This window comes from Typopeltis vanoorti, chromosome 2, assembly GCF_054136105.1.
Source record: "Typopeltis vanoorti isolate ZY-2024b chromosome 2, IOZ_Tvanoo_1.0, whole genome shotgun sequence".
In the NCBI taxonomy this organism is placed as follows: Eukaryota; Metazoa; Arthropoda; class Arachnida; order Uropygi; family Thelyphonidae; genus Typopeltis; species Typopeltis vanoorti.
In genome coordinates this window covers 169,328,955-169,347,816 of record NC_143550.1, presented here as the reverse complement: position 1 = coordinate 169,347,816, position 18,862 = coordinate 169,328,955, and the positions used below count along the sequence as shown (strand labels likewise).

At 34.1% G+C, this 18,862-nt stretch overlaps 1 protein-coding gene across 3 annotated transcripts in view; it reads left to right on the top strand.

Moving 5' to 3' along the window:
• LOC150109653 (mitochondrial ribonuclease P protein 1 homolog) overlaps positions 1-18,862 on the top strand; it is a 76,205-nt gene that overhangs the window by 30,275 nt on the left and 27,068 nt on the right. For all 3 annotated transcript variants that reach the window (XR_016549985.1, XR_016549984.1, XM_090409538.1), the window contains exon 3: positions 4,507-4,689. Coding sequence is in view for 1 of the 3 variants with exons in the window: in XM_090409538.1 (XP_090265664.1) it covers positions 4,507-4,675 (169 nt within the window). In the remaining 2 variants the exon portion in view is untranslated. The remainder of the gene's footprint in view (positions 1-4,506; positions 4,690-18,862) is intronic.

Here is an 18,862-nt window from a genome sequence, read left to right as displayed (position 1 = left end):
AGAAAGCATGGGAATATAACAAAGATCTGTATTTAAGTTTTGTCGATTTGGAAAAGGAATACGACAAGGTGCCAGGAGAGAAGCTATTCAATATGCTGCAGTTATATGGTGTCAATGGGGCATTATATCAAGCAATACTTAGTCTTTATTTGAGTTGTAAGTCAGCAGTTAGAATTGAAGGAAGTACAGGAAGATGGTTTAATGTTAAATCTGGTATGAGACAAGGATGTACATTATCCCCTCTGTTATTCATTATCTATATGGATCACATTATGAAGGAAAGTGGTATTAAAGCTGATATCAAAATTGAAGATGTTAATGTCAGCTTTTTGCTTTATGTGGATGATGTTATACTTCTAAATAAATCCACTATAAGTCTGCAAGATTCTCTGACTAAATTGAATAGCTGTTGTAATAGATATGGTATGAAGGTCAGCAATAAAAAGACAAAGACAATGAAAATAGGCAGAATCATTGAAAATGTCAATTGTGTTGTGAATGGAGAACCTGTGGAACAAGTAAAACATTTCATCTACTTAGTCATGATTTTTACTGAAGATGGTAAATTAAATATAGAAATAGACAACAGAAACAGCAAAGCTGGTATGGTGGAAAGTCAATTGAATAAATTCATATGGAATAAGAGAGAAATTAGTCAGAACACTAAATGAGCTGTATACAAGACAGTGTTCAAACCAGTTTTAACTTATGGATCTGAGAGCTGGGTCAGAAGTAAAACACTTGACCAAAGATTAGAGACCGCAGATATGAGAGTCCTCAGAAAGATTAGAGGCCTGAACAGATTGCAACAATAGCAATATCATATTAAAAACGAGGATATTAGGAAAGAACTTGACATTGTCAGCATCCAGAATGCGTTTGCAGAGCTAATCTCAGGTTGCATGGTCACTTAAATAGAATGGGCGAAGAAAGATTAGCAAAACAAGTGTTCTCTGCCAGGTTGGCAGCAAAACGACCCAGAGGAAGACCAAGATATAGGTTGATTGATACGGTACAAAGTGCCTAGAAATATAACATCAAAATATATAGACCATAGAAATATAACATCTGATAATGTTGGAGCCTTGACAAGTAACAGACTGATTTGCAGGAAAATTGTAGATAGGAAGTTAGTAATGATGTAATTTTTTTCATGTAGTACTATCATATCCTGTACACCCCTTGAGGGTGCATGACAGGAATTTGATGATGATGATGCTTTTCCTTCATACTTGGTGGAGAAAGGATTCAGCATCGTGTTGCAATTGTTAGCTAAGGTGAAATAGATTGCAAATAAGTGAAAGAGGAGACTTGAGACCTTGTTTGTCAAACATTGAACCTGATAATGAAAAATTAGCAGGATCTCATTAGGCTCAGGGTGGCGACTAATGATTGGCTTATTAAATACAGAAAGTTTGTTTTTTTTGAGTAAAAATTAATTTGTATCAAAGTCATTAATTTTTAATTAACTATCAGTTCCATTCCGTTGATAGTAATTTAGGTTTGCCTAATAATATAATTATCTTATTGAGTCATTAACCTAGTGTAACATTGAGCAGGGGGCACCAGGCCATACAAATAGTTGAAAAGGGTTGCCAGGCAAAAAAAGGTTAAGAACTCTTGCATATCCTGGAGTGTATGAAGTTCCCCGTGATTGTGACTTAGCCCACTATGGACAGACAGGAAGTCTATTAACATTTGCCTTGGAGGACATGCAGTACAGCCGACAGGGCATAGCATAGAAGCAGCCTGCCTGCCTCACGGTGCGACTTAAGGGTGCTCATTCAGCCATATTGCAATAGGCGCTGTTGCTAAGCTAACAATTCCTCTTAGCGTAGCAAGTGCGGAAAGAAGTTTTTCTAAGCTTAAACTGATTAAAAATGATTTGCAAACAGCAGTGATCCAAGAAAGATTGGTTGGTCTAGTAACTATATTGATAGAGGCAGACATAGTTTATAATTTAAATTTAGAAGAGCTTATAAACAGTTTTTTTGCATGATATCCCTAGAGCAAATATTTAATTAATATTATGTAATCATTTTGCATTAATGTTTCTCTTGTAATAAAAACAAAATAGAAATTGGAGATTTTCTTATATTTTTGTCTTATAATCCATCAGGGATGATATTTAATTGTTTGCCTCAGGGCATGATCTAATCTGGCAACGGTCCTGAGAACATGAATATATTCACTACCATTATTATGGTAAGTCTGGACTGGCAGACCATGCTTTGGATAACCCTTCACACAGAATTAGATGGAAGAAAACCAGTGTGCTATATAGAAGTCATAACAGGTTCGCATGATTTTTCTTAGTCAACAATTGTAATGAAGCATTATCCTAACCATAGATTGCTATGAAGCATCTCCTAACTAAGTATGGCTGCATTAATCTGCCAAAATTTTGGATGCTTGTCATCTTAAGATCAACTCTCATACAACTGTAATACTTTTTTTTTTACATTAGAGTGTCCAATTAATAAAAAAAATATATATATATATATTTTTTTTTTTTCATTACAGTTTTGACTGTTTCACTTACTGATTGTCATGTGTAAATTATAATATGTTGTTTGCTCAAATATGCTGGTTTGAAAATGAGCAAAATATAAGCCAGTTAATAAACATATAGTTTTATAATTTAGTTTGTTTAGTGTTGTAATATTATTAAAATAAGTTATGATTGAGTGATATCATTATAACAATGTTGGTTATAGCAAGTGGATCTAGAATTATTATTCTTATGGACATCTCCATGTAGTCTGTAGACTCATCCTGGGAGGTCCACTAACAATCCAAAAACCAAATACTAACATTCATTTGCACAATACCTGCTGTGCTCTGCTTTGAACTTAGTCACTGACACAGCACTCATAGCTAACTTTGGCAAGCCATTTCACTCACTCGCCACCCTCCAAGCAAAAAATCTAGCCCTCACACTCTTGCTAACTAAAACTTCCTTAATTTGCTGGAATGATCCCTAGTTCTTCCCATACTAGTCATGGACTAAAAATTTCATGTGTCAATCCTATAAGCAACCTCTAAGTAACTTATGTCTCTATCATATCCCTTCCCCTTTTCCTTCTATCTGCCAATTCATGTGACTTGCAAATCTTCAATATGTCCTCATAGGGAACATCTTAGACCTGCCACCATCTTGGTCACTTACCTCTGATTCCTTTCTACCTTTTCTACATTTCCAAGGCAGCCATCTGACTAGGTATGTGCATAGTAGTCCAGATAGGGCCATATGAAGGCCTTATAAAAATATATGATGCTCTCCTTTACCTCTGTTTGTTAGTGTTTTCTTCGATAAGCAGTTGATCCTGTGAGTTATTTTTACAGTATGGCCTCTGAACTTGAACCCATAGTCCACTAGCACCTCCCAAATCCCTAGCCTCCATAATTTCTTGTATTCAATTCCATCAGTGCTGTGCATAGCTGATTATCTTTTCATCTCAAAATGTATAATAACCTTGCCACTTTGCCACATTAAACTGCCAGCCATTCTTTTTTTTCCATACTGTTAGTCTGTATAAGTCATCCTCCAAGATCATCACATCATCCTTATTAACTATTTCTCTACCCACTTTTGCATCATCAGCAAATAACTAAATATTTCCCTCTCAGGTCATTTCTTGTATCATTAATGTGCAGAGTTAAATAGTAGAGGCTCAAGTACAGAGTCCTGTAGTACACTGCTAGTCACATGCCTTCTCCTGGATTCAGCTCCTTTGAAAAAAGTTTTTTTTTCCTTCAAAACAAGACAGTTTTGAATTAATAAATTGAAACTTTTGTTTATTTTCTGTATTCAGTTAATGTTATTTCCTTTGCTGTTATATTTACATTATCATGATGGAAAAACATATTTTTAAATGATAGAGATAAGAAAGAAAAGAACAATATAACACTCACAAGAAGAAAGAAAAGAAAAGAAAGTTATTTTAAGAGTAATTTTGATTTTCAGGACCTATTCTTTGATTTTCAAAAACACGATTTGGAAATGTAATGTTTTCTTATTAATATTTTGACAAAGTAATAAGTTGTGATTATTGTTTACTCTCTTAGTTTACAGGGAAATTTTTTCTTCATTTTCTATTTCCATTCAAAGGATTATACTGCAGTTTAAACATTATGCAAAAAATGATTGAAAACAACAATAGAATTTATTGATAAAGGTTAATCTAATTGCACCAGAAAAAGTCAACATGGAAAATGTTCTTTAAGTTTTAAAAATATTTGATACATTTAGAAAAGTTTTCAGTGATAATAAAAGAGTATTAAAATCTTTGTTTATATACTGTGTGTGTGTGTGGGGGGGTTATTTTTCCAAATCTTTGTTTTTTTTTTTAACCTTCAAAAACATTCTGCTGAAGGAAATCATGTGTAGAGACGTGTGAGAGAGAAAATGTGTAAATATTTCAATAAGTAATTTAATTATATAATGAAACATTTTAATGTGTTTCAAACTTATAATTGATCTTATGTATTGTACATATCTTACAGCTGCAATATATCAAAAATCCTGAATATTCACATGGTTTTCAAAGTAATGTTACTATTAAAGAATACTGGTGATTGGAACAAGGCTCTTAAATGGATTCCTGAAGAAGAACACAAAATCTCTTTAAGAAACAGAAGATACATAAAAACACTTGAGAATGTCAAGTCATAAAAGTGAATTCAGAAGTAAGTTTTCTCTTACATTTGGAATTTCAAATGTAATATTTGAAATGCTGCATGTAGGACATGCAGTTACATTTCGAAATGAAATGAAATTATAATACAGATTAATATATTTTCCCAGTGTTTCATGTAATGTAAAAATAAAACTGAAGAACTTTTGAAAAGTTCTGTTTCCATGTTCTGTTTAACCACACAGCCAGCCTGGTAGAAATATATTATTATTATAAACCACATTAAAATAAATCATGAAAATTATGGAAACAACTACAGTGTTAGAGTAGTAAAATTTTGATATAAATTTTGATATAGTTTGATATAAATCAAAATAAACACTCGACGTTTTGACCTTAAAGTCATCATCTGGAGTATATACAAAGAAACAAGCTTACCTACAATCTACATGGTATGCTAAAGTTACTGATCAACTGCTAAAACTATTGGCCTGCCCTCTGGTGGAAAAAAAACTTTACTACATCAAAGCTGGAGTCCTGTTATTATTATCTATTAGGTTACAAAATTAAATTAAGCTGGAGAGTAACATGTTCACACAGAAAAATAATAAATAAATAAATAAATTACTTCTCTAAATATACATATAAATTGCACCAAACTTGTATGGATAGTGGCCAAATAAAAGCTGAAAAAATTGCTTAGTCTTAAAGTCGGGGTTTGCTGGAAAACTGAGTGTGCTAAATGTGTACCATCCAAATTCTTGGGATTTTTATGCTACCATTATCGTTAAGATTAGGGTGGTTAATCAAAATTTCACAGGCTTCTTTAAATTTCCCTTCATACCAAGTTTTTGTATGATGTAAAGAACAGTACTTTTCCAATCAATTTGGTGTAGGGTGTTAAGAGTGTGATCTGAGAGGCCTGCTTCACCAAAATTGTTAAATTTAATGTATCATTTGTGTTCTTTTTTACGGATAGAGATTGTATGTTCAGTTTCCCCCAATGTAAGGTAAGTTACAAGTACAATAGATGCAATTAACTCCAGGGTGTACCAATGGGGGTAGAGGAGTTGAATATGTATTTTAATTTTAAAGGTGGTTTAAAAGTGGCATTAAGATTATAATGGTGTAGGAGTCTATTATTTTTTTTCCTGATAACCCTTTAATATATGGGATAGCTATGGTTTTATTGTAATCTATATAATTTTTTTTTAAATGAAGTTTTATGAAGAACTTTATTAATAGTATTTTTACTATACCCATTATTTATACATGTATTACTAATAATTTTTAATTCTTGTTTAAGAGCTTGTTCATTAGAACAAATTGTTATAGCTCTGTTTTTGAGAGTGTTAATGAATCCAAATTTTTGCAAAGAGTGGTGATATGAGTTAGTGTGTATATATTGGCCGGTATGTGTAAGCTTGCAGTAAACAGTGAAGGATGGACTGCCTGAGGGAAGACGTGTGACCAGTGTATCTAGGAAAGGGAGTGTGTTGTAATTTTCAATTTCAATAGTAAATTGTATGCACTCATGTTTGTTCAAGTGGCTAAGGAATGTGTTTAACTTTTGCCGGCCACACGGCCACCAAACGTTAAACATATAATTATAAATAAAATTAAAGATAATTATATAATTATCTTTAATTTCAATATATAATTAAAATTAAATTATAATTAAAGATATAATTATAGCAAAATCGGACAAAGGTAATGCACGATCATCTTGACAGATCAACTTATATTCATCAGATGAATCAACTACTCTCTAATAACAGAACCTATCACCTTGTGAACTATAATCCAACTAACAGGATAAAAAAGAAAACTGTGTAATTACTTACGTCTGTCACTTCTTGGCCGTCAGACAATTTTAAAAAACTAATACTCTATTATGCCCATTCTCCTAGAATATATGGTGTTCCCAAGGTACACAAACATAACGTTCTGCTTCAGCCGATAGTTGAGGGAATAGACAGCCCTAATTATCACCTAGCCAAGAAATTAGTGTCAACACTCAAGGAGTTGGTACATCATTCTCCCTCCTATATAAAAAACACACAACACTTCATAAACAAAATTAAAAACATAACACTCGGCAAAGATGCTTTATTAGTCAGTTTTCATGTATCTGCCCTTTTCACAAATGTCCCAATCATTGACACAGTTCTTCTTCTACAGAACAAATTTCCCACCTGATATTACAGCTCTCTTTGTCCACGTACTATGTTCTGGTTACTTTGTGTGGCAAAATAAATTTTACCTACAAAAAAAAGAATATATTCCTTTTCCATTCTGCTTAAATGACCATACCACCTGAGATTAGCTCTGCTAATGCATTCCTGGATGTTGACAATATCAAGTTTTTTCCTAATATCCTCATTTTCATATGATATGGACATTGATACCATCTGTTCATGCCCCTAATCTTTCTCAGGACTCTCATATCTGTAGTCTTTGGTCAAGTTTTACTTCTAACCCAGCTCTCAGATCCATAAGTTAAAATTGGTTTGAACATTTGAACACTGTCTTGTATACAGCTAATTATAATTAGCTGTATACAAGTAGTTTGGCTAATTTCTCTCTCTTATTCCATATTCCATAAATTTATTCAGTTGACTTCCTACCATACCAGCTTTGTTGATTCTGTTGTCTATTTCATATTTAATTCACCATTTTCACTAAAAATCATGCCTAAGTAGCTGAATTGTTTTACTTGTTCTATAGGTTCTCCATTCACAATGCAGTTAATAATTTGAATGTTTCTACCTATTTTCATTGTCTTTGTCTTTTTAATGCTGACCTTCATACCATATCTATTACAACATTTATTCAATTTAGTCAGGGAATCTTGCAGACTTGTAGTGGATTTATTTAGAATTATAACATCATCTGCATAAAGGAAAGAGCTGAGATTAACAGCTCCAATTTTGATATCAGGTTTAATACCAATTTCTTTTATAATGTGATCCATATAGATAATGAATAAAAGAGGGGATAATGTACATCCTTGTCTGACACCACATTTAACATTAAACCACCTTCCTGTACTTCAATTCTAACTGCTGACTTACAACTCAAATAAAGACCTAAGTATTGCTTAATATAATGCCCCATTGACACCATATAGCTGTAGCATTTTGAATAGCTTCTCTCTTGGCACCTTCTCATTTGCCTTTTCCAGATCTACAAAAATTAAATACAGATCTTTGTTATATTCCCATGGTTTTTCAACTATCTGTCGTAAAGAGAAAATCTGATCCTGACAGCCTCTATTTGGCCTGAATCCAGCTTGTTCTTCAACAAGCTTCTCTTCCACAATCCTTCTCAACCATTTCTCAATTTCATTTATACTTGCATATATCTTACCAGTAACACTCAGTAATGAAATTCCTCTGTAATTCTCACATTCAGTTTTATTTCCCTTTTTATATATGAGTACTATGAGAGCTCTACTCCAATCATCTGGAATTCGTCCCTCTATCCAGGCTTTCTGAACTATGCAGTGCAGCCACTGTAAGACTTTTATACCTCCATACTTGAGCATTTCTGGTTGAATATCATCTACTCCTGCGACCTTTCCACATTTCAGGCTTTTATGGCTTCATCAAATATTCAACTTCTTTAAGGCTTCTCTATCCCCATTGGCATATCCTGGAGTTAATTGCATTTAATGCACCTGTAACTTACCTCACATGGGGGGAAACTGGACGTACAATCCCTATCCGTTTAAAATAATAATAATAATAAAACACAAAGTGATACATTAATTTTAACAATTTTGGTGTGAAGCAGGCCTCTCAGATCACACTCTTAACACCCTACACCAAATTGATTGGAAAAGTACTTGTTCTTTACATCATACGAAAACTTGGTATGAACGGAAATTTAAAGAAGCCTGTGAAATTTTGATTAACCACCCTTATCTTAACGATAATGGTGGCATAAAAATTCCAAGAATTTGGATGGCACACATTCAGCCCACTCAGTTTTCCAGCAAACCCTGACTTTAGGACTAAGCAATTTTTTCAGCTTTTATTTGGCCACTATCCATACAAGTTTGTTGCAATTTATATGTATACTTAGAGAAGTAATTTTTTTAAAAATTTATTTATTATTTTTCTGTGTGAACATGTTACTCTCCAGCTTAATTTAATTTTGTAACCTAATAGATAATAATAACAGGACTCTAGCTTTGATGTAATAAATTGGATTTTTTTTTTTACCGGAGGTCAGGCCAATAGTTTTAACGGTTGATCAGTAACTTTAGCATACCATGTAGATTGTAGCACAGCTTGTTTCTTTGTATATATGTGTATACTCCAGATGATGACCTTAATGTGAAGGATGAAATGTTGAGTGTTTATTTTGATTTATATTAAATTAAAATTTTACTCCAACACAGTAGTTGTTTCCATAATTTTCTTGATATATTTTGATTGCCGTAGAAGCATGAAAGAAAGAAAATCATATTAAACTTTGAATTCATGTTATATCAATGGGATTTCAGTTTTGTTGGTATGCTTTTAATCAGTTATTTGCATGAGAGTTGAACATGTTATGGCTGATAGGGTGGTTAATGAATCATATGCAGATTGCAATTTTCACTGTTGTGAAAAGTTTAGGAGGTGACTATATGATTAAAGCTGCAGTTATTGAGTCATTTATTAAATTAATTGTGAATCATCTTAAATTATAAAGTAGTAGTTACTCATTAATAATCACTTATTTTCTAAACAGCAGATCATTAATTTGTTGATGATGTACAACTTTCAATTATAAAAATGCACCAGTTTATTTTCTTATTTTCTCCATTAAAACTACTATATTTTTGTTTATATCACATGTAATAGCATGTGTGTGCATATGCTTGCATGAATTTCTTTTTTTCCAAAAAATAATGCACTGAACTAGTAAATTGAGTATTGTTATTACCATCAGTATAACAGTATTTCTACATTGTGTTGTCTATTTTATCTGGAAGAAGAAAAGGAAACAGCAATAAGTTGTACTTTTTTTGGGGGGGCAAATACTCTGCATAAATTTTAACACTTCCAAATAGTTTTCACTTTAATATCAGTTTCACATGAGAGGTTGTAGAATCTATACAATACTAGTTCTATGTGTATTGAAAAACCAAATGGAAACCTAAGGTTTGTATTAAACTTGAGAGCCATCAATAAGGTTACAAAGTCTATAGATTCCCTCTGTGTAAGATTCAGGAATTATTGATCTGTTTGGAAGGAGCACAGTATTTTACAATACTGAATTTAAATTCTGGGTACTTTCAGATCCATTTGAAGAAAGAAGACAGAAAATGCTTTGCATTTTCTACTGGATATCAGAAATATCAACTATATAGATTATCACAAGGTGCAAGAAATTCTGCCATGTCATTCCATTCTTTAATGAATTCTGTGTTATCAGATATGTTGGAAAATGGAGTCATCTGTTTTCAGGACGATCTGATTTTTTCAAAGGGTCTATATAACCATTGTAAAATCTTGTGGAATGTTTTAGAGAAATTAGATGAAGTACGTCTATCTTTAAAGTGCTCTAAGTGCCAATTTTTCTTAAACGAAGTTAATTTTTAGGTCATAAAGTCAGCAACAAAGGAATTAGGGCAACTCAGTCAAATGTAGAAGGCATATTATCAGCCAAACCTCCAAAAACAGTTAGGCAAGTTTGTAGATTCGTTGGCATGTTAAATTTCTATAGAAAATTTATTCCTAATTGTTTGCAGTTATTGAGACCCATGGTATACTTGACAAGGAAAGGTGTTAGATTCAATTGGGGTAAATCCCAACAAGAGCATTTGACAAGCTAAAACGGGCATTAACCAAAGCTCCATTTCTCATTTATCCTAAATTTGTGAAATTTTTTATCTTTCTGCTGATGCTTCAAATGAGTGCATTGCTGCTATATTAGAACAGAAAGAAGGAGAAAATTTTAAGCCAGTAGCTTTTATTAGTAGGAAATTACCAGATCCAGAATTCAACTATTCAGTCTTAGAGTAGGAAGCACTATAATAAGTTTAGTTTAATCCTTTATCCAAGTGTGAGCAAACAAAGTTTGCGCCTGAAAGTATCTTCAGGACTAGGGTAAGGTAGTGCAACACCAGGCAACTCGTTGCAAAGATGGAGAAAGCTCCCATAATGCAAAGCATATCTCCTTGCAGATATGTGTAATGCTATGCATTAAGGCAAGGGCCACTACCCATACCGGTTTCGACCTTTATTGAGGTCTCGTCAGTGGGAGCCAGGCCCAGTAGTGGAGATACAAAGGCAGAAGCAATGAGAAGTCATCCTAACCTATAGGAGTTGCCAAAGGGTGATTTAATAATAAGGGCAACCTTATTATTAAATTACTCCGGATTCAGAGAAAGATGTTGAGAGTTTATTTTTCACTTGGTTAGACTATAATAAGTTTAGTTTAATCTTTATCCAAGTGTGAGCAAACAAAGTTTGCGCCTGAAAGTATCTTCAGGACTGGGGTAAGGTAGTGCAACACCAGGCAACTTGTTGCAAAGGTGGAGAAAGCTCTCATCACTCCTATCTCAGTATCTCCCATAATGCAAAGTAAATTTCCTTGCAGATATGTGTGATGCTATGCATTAAGGCAAGGGCCACTACCCATACCGGTTTCAACCTAGGAAGCACTAGTAATAATTTTTCCCTTGAGAAAATTTAGATATTTTAATAGGTTGTCCTAATAACATAAGATCTGATCACCAGCCTCTCTCATTCCTAAGTACTATGAAGGATAAAAATCAATGTATAATTAAGTGGGCACTGGAACTGCAGGAATATAATGGCTTATATTCCAGGGAAAAAAAATAGTAGCTGATTACTTATCTAGATCTCTAGGATCTGATGATGATGAATCATCTAGGAATAACCATTTGAATCAAGATGAAGAGAAATCTAAAATTCATGTAGTTCATAAGATGAATAAGGAACCTAGTTCACAAATCTGGAAAAAGGATGAGATTGTCCAAGCTTAAAAAGGCGATCCCATACTCAAAACTAGTTATGAAGCAGTATTGAGGGGTGAAACTCAATTAGATACATTTATAAACCTGGAAAATGTATATTTAGATAAAGATGGATTACCATTATCTAGACAAATTGAAGAAGGAAGATTGAAAGTGACAATATTGGCAACAACTCAAATGATTTCTTGCATTATGTACACTTTCCATGATTCTGATTTGACAGGACACTAAGGATTTTCTACAACTTGGGAAAGAATAAAGGATCGTTACATCTGAAAAGGTATGAAGAGTGACATACTCACATATGTTAAATCATGCCATAAATGCCAAACTTTTAGAGGAAAAGCTCCACTACAACCATTTACAATCCCAACAAGATCTTTTCAGGCTGTTGCTATTGATGTAGTAGGTCCACTGCCAAGTACGAAAAAAGGCAATAAGTATATTCTAGTAGCCATAGATATGCTAACTAGATTTCCTGAATCAGTCTCAATGAAAGATCAAACTGAAAAGACTATAGCAAGAAAGTTCTTGAATATGATTATTTGTAGATATGGAACTCCTCAAACCTTACTTTCAGATCAAGGAGCAAATTTTACATCTGAACTTGTTACAATTCTGCTAATTACTCAGGAAGATGTTTACTACACCTTGCCACCCACAGTATAATGGCATGTGTGAAAGGCTGAATAAAAATATAAAATACTTTCAAATCTGGCAAGCACTAAAATGAGTGATTGGGACACATATCTTTCTCAAGCATTATGTGCATGCAGATCTGCTTTTCATTCTCTTATTAAAGAAAAAACATCTTTTGCTTTATATGGTTTTGATCCAATCTTTCCTAATGAACTTGTTTGTCATTCCTAATACAGGATACAATGACATAAATGAGTACCTGGAAACAGTAGTAGATAAATTTTCCACTACTCGTAGGTGAAATAGGTAAATTAAATTCACAGAAAGGGGGGAGCTTAAGGGTCAAAGCTGTATAACTGAGAAGACACCTCCACATAGCCTTTAAAGAAATGTGGAGAACCCACCAGGGCTACTGACCTAATGTCCAATCCTCGCTTTCTCGTGGTGCACCCTGTTAGGTATCTACCTGGATACTGAACAAATGAGGATGGGTTGGCAATTTGGGATTTAACTGACCAAATTGTATTCTTATTGGCTTTAACCACAATACAAAATGATGGAACAACATGACAGAATTTCATGCTAGCTGGAGTGTCACCCGATTAAGCAAGGCCCCCCCCCCCCGTTGTTTTCGCCAGGGAACAAGGGTGAACAGCAAAAAGTCAGCTACTGGAACAAATCCTAAAACTCACCCCAACTCAACATCACCAGAGTTCAAGATTAGTACTATCAACATAAGAAACCGGAATGGCAAAGAAATGGAGCTAGCAGAGGAATTGAATAAGTACCAGATCGACATAATAAGGGTGATTGAAACCAAAAAGACAAAAACTGGTGAGATCTTTCTGAGCAGTAAATACAAAATTTTATATTCAGGCATTGACAATCAAGGAAAAGCAAGAGTAGTCATAGTATTCAACACTAATGAGGCTCATTTTCTTGAATGACGGGCAGACTCAAGTAGTGATGTGGGCAAATATCAGAATAGGGAACTGGACAATGAGACTTATTTGTGCCTGTGGTCCCACAGAAGGTTCACTAAGGTGGAGTGGAAGAATTTTTTGAGGCTTTAGAGAAAGCAATTGAATCAGTGAAAAAGGAAAAGTTGTTCCTTGTTGGGGATTTAAATAACAGAGTAGGAAATGATTGTCAGACATAAAAAAATATTTTGGGAAAATTTGGAGAAAAGAGCAAAGCTAATAATAATGGCAAATATCTGTTGCATTTCTGCTCAGGACATGGACTGGTTATTACTAACACCATGTTCCAACATAAAAATGTGCACAAATTCACATGGAGAGAGGAGGCAAGGAATAAGAAAAGTCTCACTGACTATGTTATTGTTGATAGTGATGCTTTCTCCCTTGTGCAGGACACCAGAGTGTACAGAGGATTTGAAATTGGAAGTGATCACCATTTAGTGTTGAGCAGAATAAAATTGAATTTCATATTGAAAAGAAGAACATGTAAGAAATTTTTAAAGCAGATGAAAGTTGAGCAGGTCTCAGATGCGAATTGTAGACTAAAATACACAAAGATTATTTAAGAAAAAATGAAAGAGTTTGAGAACCAGAACCAAACTTTGGAGATTCAGTGGCAAGCCCTGAAGAAAACACTGATTGATTCAGCCAGAGAGGCATGTGCTGGGGTTGTCTGCAATGATAGAAAAATCAGAACTCCAAGGTGGACACAGGAAGTTAAGGAGGCAGTGAAGAAAGCATATTAGAAGTTCCTACAAATAAGTCAACTTGTGCTCTGAGAGAATACAGAGACAAATGTAAGAAAGCTAAACACTGTGTAAAACAAGCTAAATAAAAGTCATGGGAAGACTCTGGTAAGAACATAGAAAATAAATGTCAAGAAGGTGGCAAGATATTCTGGAGGTTGTTGAAGAAGTTCAGAAATGGAGGAAAGAGTGCTGTAAAAGGAATTAGAGATGATAAAGGGTACATGTATAAAACTGGAGAAAAAGATATATTCTTAAAGTATGGAGTAATTACTTCATTGCTAAATATTGCAAAATATTGAAAAATTGCTAAATGAAACAAACAGTGATAGCACAGTGGTAAAAAAACAATCAACAGGGTTGCAGTCAGGAATACATATCTATACTTGAAATAGAAAAAAGTCATTAAAGCCCTAAAATGTGAAAGGCAGCAGGAGTAGATGATATTCGACCAGAAATGTTCAAATATGCAGGTATAAAAGTCTTACAGTGGCTGCACTGCATAATTCAGAGGGCTGGATAGAGGAATGAATTCTGGATGATTGGAGTAGAGCTCTCATAGTACCCATATATAAAAAGGGAAATAAACTGAATTTAAGAATTAAGAGTGTTCTCTGCTGAGTGAGTGTTCCTGGTAAGATTTATGCAAGTATACTTGAGAAATGGTTGATAAGAATTGTGGAAGAAAAGCTTGGTGAAGAGCACGATGGATTCAGGTTAAATTGAGGCTGTCAGGATCAGATTTTCACTTTACAACAAATAGTTGAGAAATCATGGGAATATAACAAAGATATGTATTTAAGTTTTGTAGATCTGTACAAAGCATATGGCAAGATGCCAAGAGAGAAGCTATTCAAAACGTTCAAGCAATACTTCGTCTTTATTTGAGTTGTAAGTCAGCAGTTAGAACTGAAGGAAGTACAGAAAGATGGTTTAATATTAAATCTTGTGTGAGACAAGGATGTACATTATCCCCTCCGTTATTCAGTATCTATATGGATCACATTATGAATGAAAGTGGTATATCAAAATTGGAGATGTTAATGTCGGCTCTTTGCTTTATGCAGACAATGTTATACTTCAAAATAAATCTGCTAGAAGTCTGCAAGATACCTTGACTAAATTGAATAACTGTTGTAATAGATATGCTATGAAGGTCAGCATTAAAAACACAAAGACAATGAAAATAGGCAGAAGCATTGAAAATATCATCTGCATTGTAAATGGAGAACCTACAGAACAAGTAAAGCATTTCGACTACTTAGGCATAATTTTTAGTGAAGATGGTAAATTAAATATGGAAATGGACAACAGAATCAACAAAGTTGGTATGGTAGGAAGTCAGCTGAATAAATTTATGTGGAAAAAGAGAGAAATTTGTGAAAACACTAAATTAGTTGTATACGAGACAGTGATCAAACCAATTTTAACTTATGGATCTGAGAGCTGGGCTAGAAAAAAAAACACTTGACCAAAGACTAGAGACCACAGATATAAGAGTCCTGAGAATAAAGGGGCATGAACAGATGGCATCATTGGCAATATATTGAAAAAGAGGATATTAGGAAAGAACTTGGCATTGTCAACATCCAGGAATCTGTTAGCAGAGCTAATCTCATGTGGTATGGTCACTTAAACAGAATGAGAGTGGAAAGATTAGCAAAACAAGTGTTCTCTGCCATGTTGGCAGGAAAAAGACCCAGAGGAAGATCAAGATATAGGTGGATTGATACCATAAAAAAGTGCCTTAGAAGATTGAAATATAAGGTCTGATAATGTTGGAGTCTTGATAGGTAACAACTGATTTGGAGGAAAATTGTAGATAGGGAGTTAGTAACGATGTAAACTTTTCATGTAGTACTATCTTATCCTGTACACTTCTTCAGGGTACATGACAAGAATTTGATGATGATGATGAGTTCACAGAAAACCATTATTAATTAATTATGTTAATTAATTGTTTCAGAAAGTATAAGTCATTTGCACAGGAGATTTAATATTGTTAGATGATAAATCTAGAATAAAAAGGGTTGGGAAATTAGGAAGAAAAGCTTCAGTTCCATATAGAATTCTAGACCAAATTTTTCCTGTGAATTTTAGGATTCAAGGTGTCAGAAATCCTAGGAAAATTGTAAATGTACACTCTGATAGATAAAAAAGGTACTTTTTAGGCTCTAGAAATTTAATTAATTTAGTAGGCGATATGAATAAAATATTGAAAGATGAGGGTTGTTTTCCTCATACTAATTGTGCATCTCATCCACAATCAGATAGGTAGGAAGGGGAATAGTTTCAAACATTGTATTTCAAACACACAACAAAGTCACGTTATAGGCTGCATGTGGCCCGTGGACCTGCTGTTGGCCACCTATGATGTACAACATAAGAGTGATGATAATCAAAAAGAAACTAATATGGATGAAATAGTGGCACAGTATCATATAGATTAGTTAACTTAGAATTAAATAAACCAGAGGAATGTGAAAATACCTCGTATTTAGTTAATGAAGATAAAGAATCTCAACCTGTAGAATTTGATTTTGATAGTGATGATTCTGTAAATTTAGAACATAATTCAAGTAATTTGAGTGAAATATTTGACAAGTACACAAATGAAATTTATAAATATAATGAATTGGGAGAAGTAAAATCACAATTATCTCTAGCATCAGATGATTCTGAAATTAGTACCTTTCAAAGATTATAAATAATGATCAGGCAAGAACCTCCTTATTATTTAAGTTCTATGCATAAGAATTAAAACAATTGTAAGTTTGTAAGATATTTAACTTATATATTAAATATTTAAAAATTTTTAAAAAAATTAAGAGAAAGATGAAACTGATGTAAAAATAATCATAATTTAAAATTATGAATTTTTTTACAAATTGTTTATGTTAGTATATTATTAGTTTTGGTTTCATAACGTATATTGGCACTTGCGATGTGTTCGTTATTGATATTATTATTGTCAAAATGAAATGTAAAGCATTTGAAATTTTGATGTGCACCCACTAGATTGTGATAATTTCAATTATTAAGTGTGTTTTGAAAAGACATTCTCATTACGCTAATTGTGGCTATGTGTCAATCATTATACGCAACTTCTCTCTTGCCATTTACATGAAGTGTGCATTCTCACTGAGAAGATTGATGAGTGATTGACTGCTGACAGAGAGAGAGCATTCAGTATCGGAGTAATGAAGAAAACAAGAAGATAGCTAATGGAAGGTTTAAGAATGTAAAGCGGAGAATTTTTGTTCTTTGGAATGTCTTGAGTTTTACGTGACGGTCGGGGGAATATTAATAGAAGATTCCGAAAAGGAATCGTACAACTGTGAGTATTTAACCTGGAGGAATTGACACCGTCAACAAGTATTTAGTAAATAAAAGAAGATATTGCAATCGAAGTTCAAATTGAATGTTCGAGGAACTGCTGCATGGAAAGTTTCACTTCTGTCTTATCCAATCCTTTTGGACACTGGATTACTATGGAAATAGCAATTGGTAAAATTTATACTGTAAAGTGGCTTAACATGAAGAGCTCAACTTAGATGTGTTGTTTATGAAATAGTAGAATAAACTTCTTTCTCTGGTACAAAAATTAGTAAATTGAGCATCAAATAGAACTGCAAGAGTTAAGGATATTTGACTCCATGGAGTCAAAAGACTCATCGAGGGGAGGGCCCCACTGAGAAACACAAAGTCTATCATACCACTGCTTAAACTCATTGACCGTTCTCGCTCTCACCACTCCATCAGGCAATGCATTCCTTGGTTCAACCACTCTCCATGCAAAGAAACCACTCCTCACCCTCTTGCAAACAGTTTCCTTTCGTAACTTCCAGGGATGGCCTCTTGTCATCACTCCTTCCTGCTGTTCAACCAAGCGAAAGAACTCCCCAATGTCAACCCTGTAACCACTTCTCAACAGTTTAAAAAGTATCAATCATATCACCTCTCCTTCTTCTATCCACCAAACTCTGCAGTCCACATTCCCTCGGCCGATCCTCATAACTAACATGGTACAGTCCTGAAACCATCTTTGTTATCCGCCTTTGTACCCTTTCCACAGTTAATTTATCCCCTTCAAATCCTGGGGACCAAATCTGAGAACAATAGTCTAAGTGTGGTCTGATCAGGGTCTTATACAACGGAATGATAACTATTTTATCTCTGCAGGTCAGCGTCCTTCTCATTATTGCAGCAATCCTCTATGTTACCTTCACCACCTTTGCAATATGTCCCCTAAATTTCAGGTTTCTATCAATCATCAACCCCAGATCTCTTGTCTCCCCTACTTCCTCCAGTATAAATCCTCCCATAGAGTATGCAGTGTCCCATCGATGTTTCCCAAACCTCAAGATCTTACATTTTGCTGCATTAAACAGACACCCCCATTCATTTGGCCATCTATCTAGCTTATTCAAATCCTCTAGCAGGGCTGCCGCATCTGCACTATTACTAATAATCCTTCCCAGCTTCGCATCATCTGCAAACAACTGAATATCCCCTTGCAATCCACTGACAATGTCATTGATATAAAGGTTAAACAATATAGGTCCCAGTACTGAGCCCTGTAGGACCCCACTTGCAACCCTCTGCATCCTTGAAACTGCCCAATCATACACAACTTTCTGATACTATCAGACAGCCAATCCTGAATCCATTTGACCAGTCTGACATCCAGACCCATGTACTGCAACTTAAATATCAGCTTATCATGTGACACCCTGTCAAATGCCTTCGCTAAGTCTAAGAAAATGGCAGTATATGCCTTTCCCTCATCTAATGCTCGTAACTTTATCATAAAAGGCTAGCATGTTGCTAAAACAAGAGCACCTCTTCACAAATCCATGTTGATTC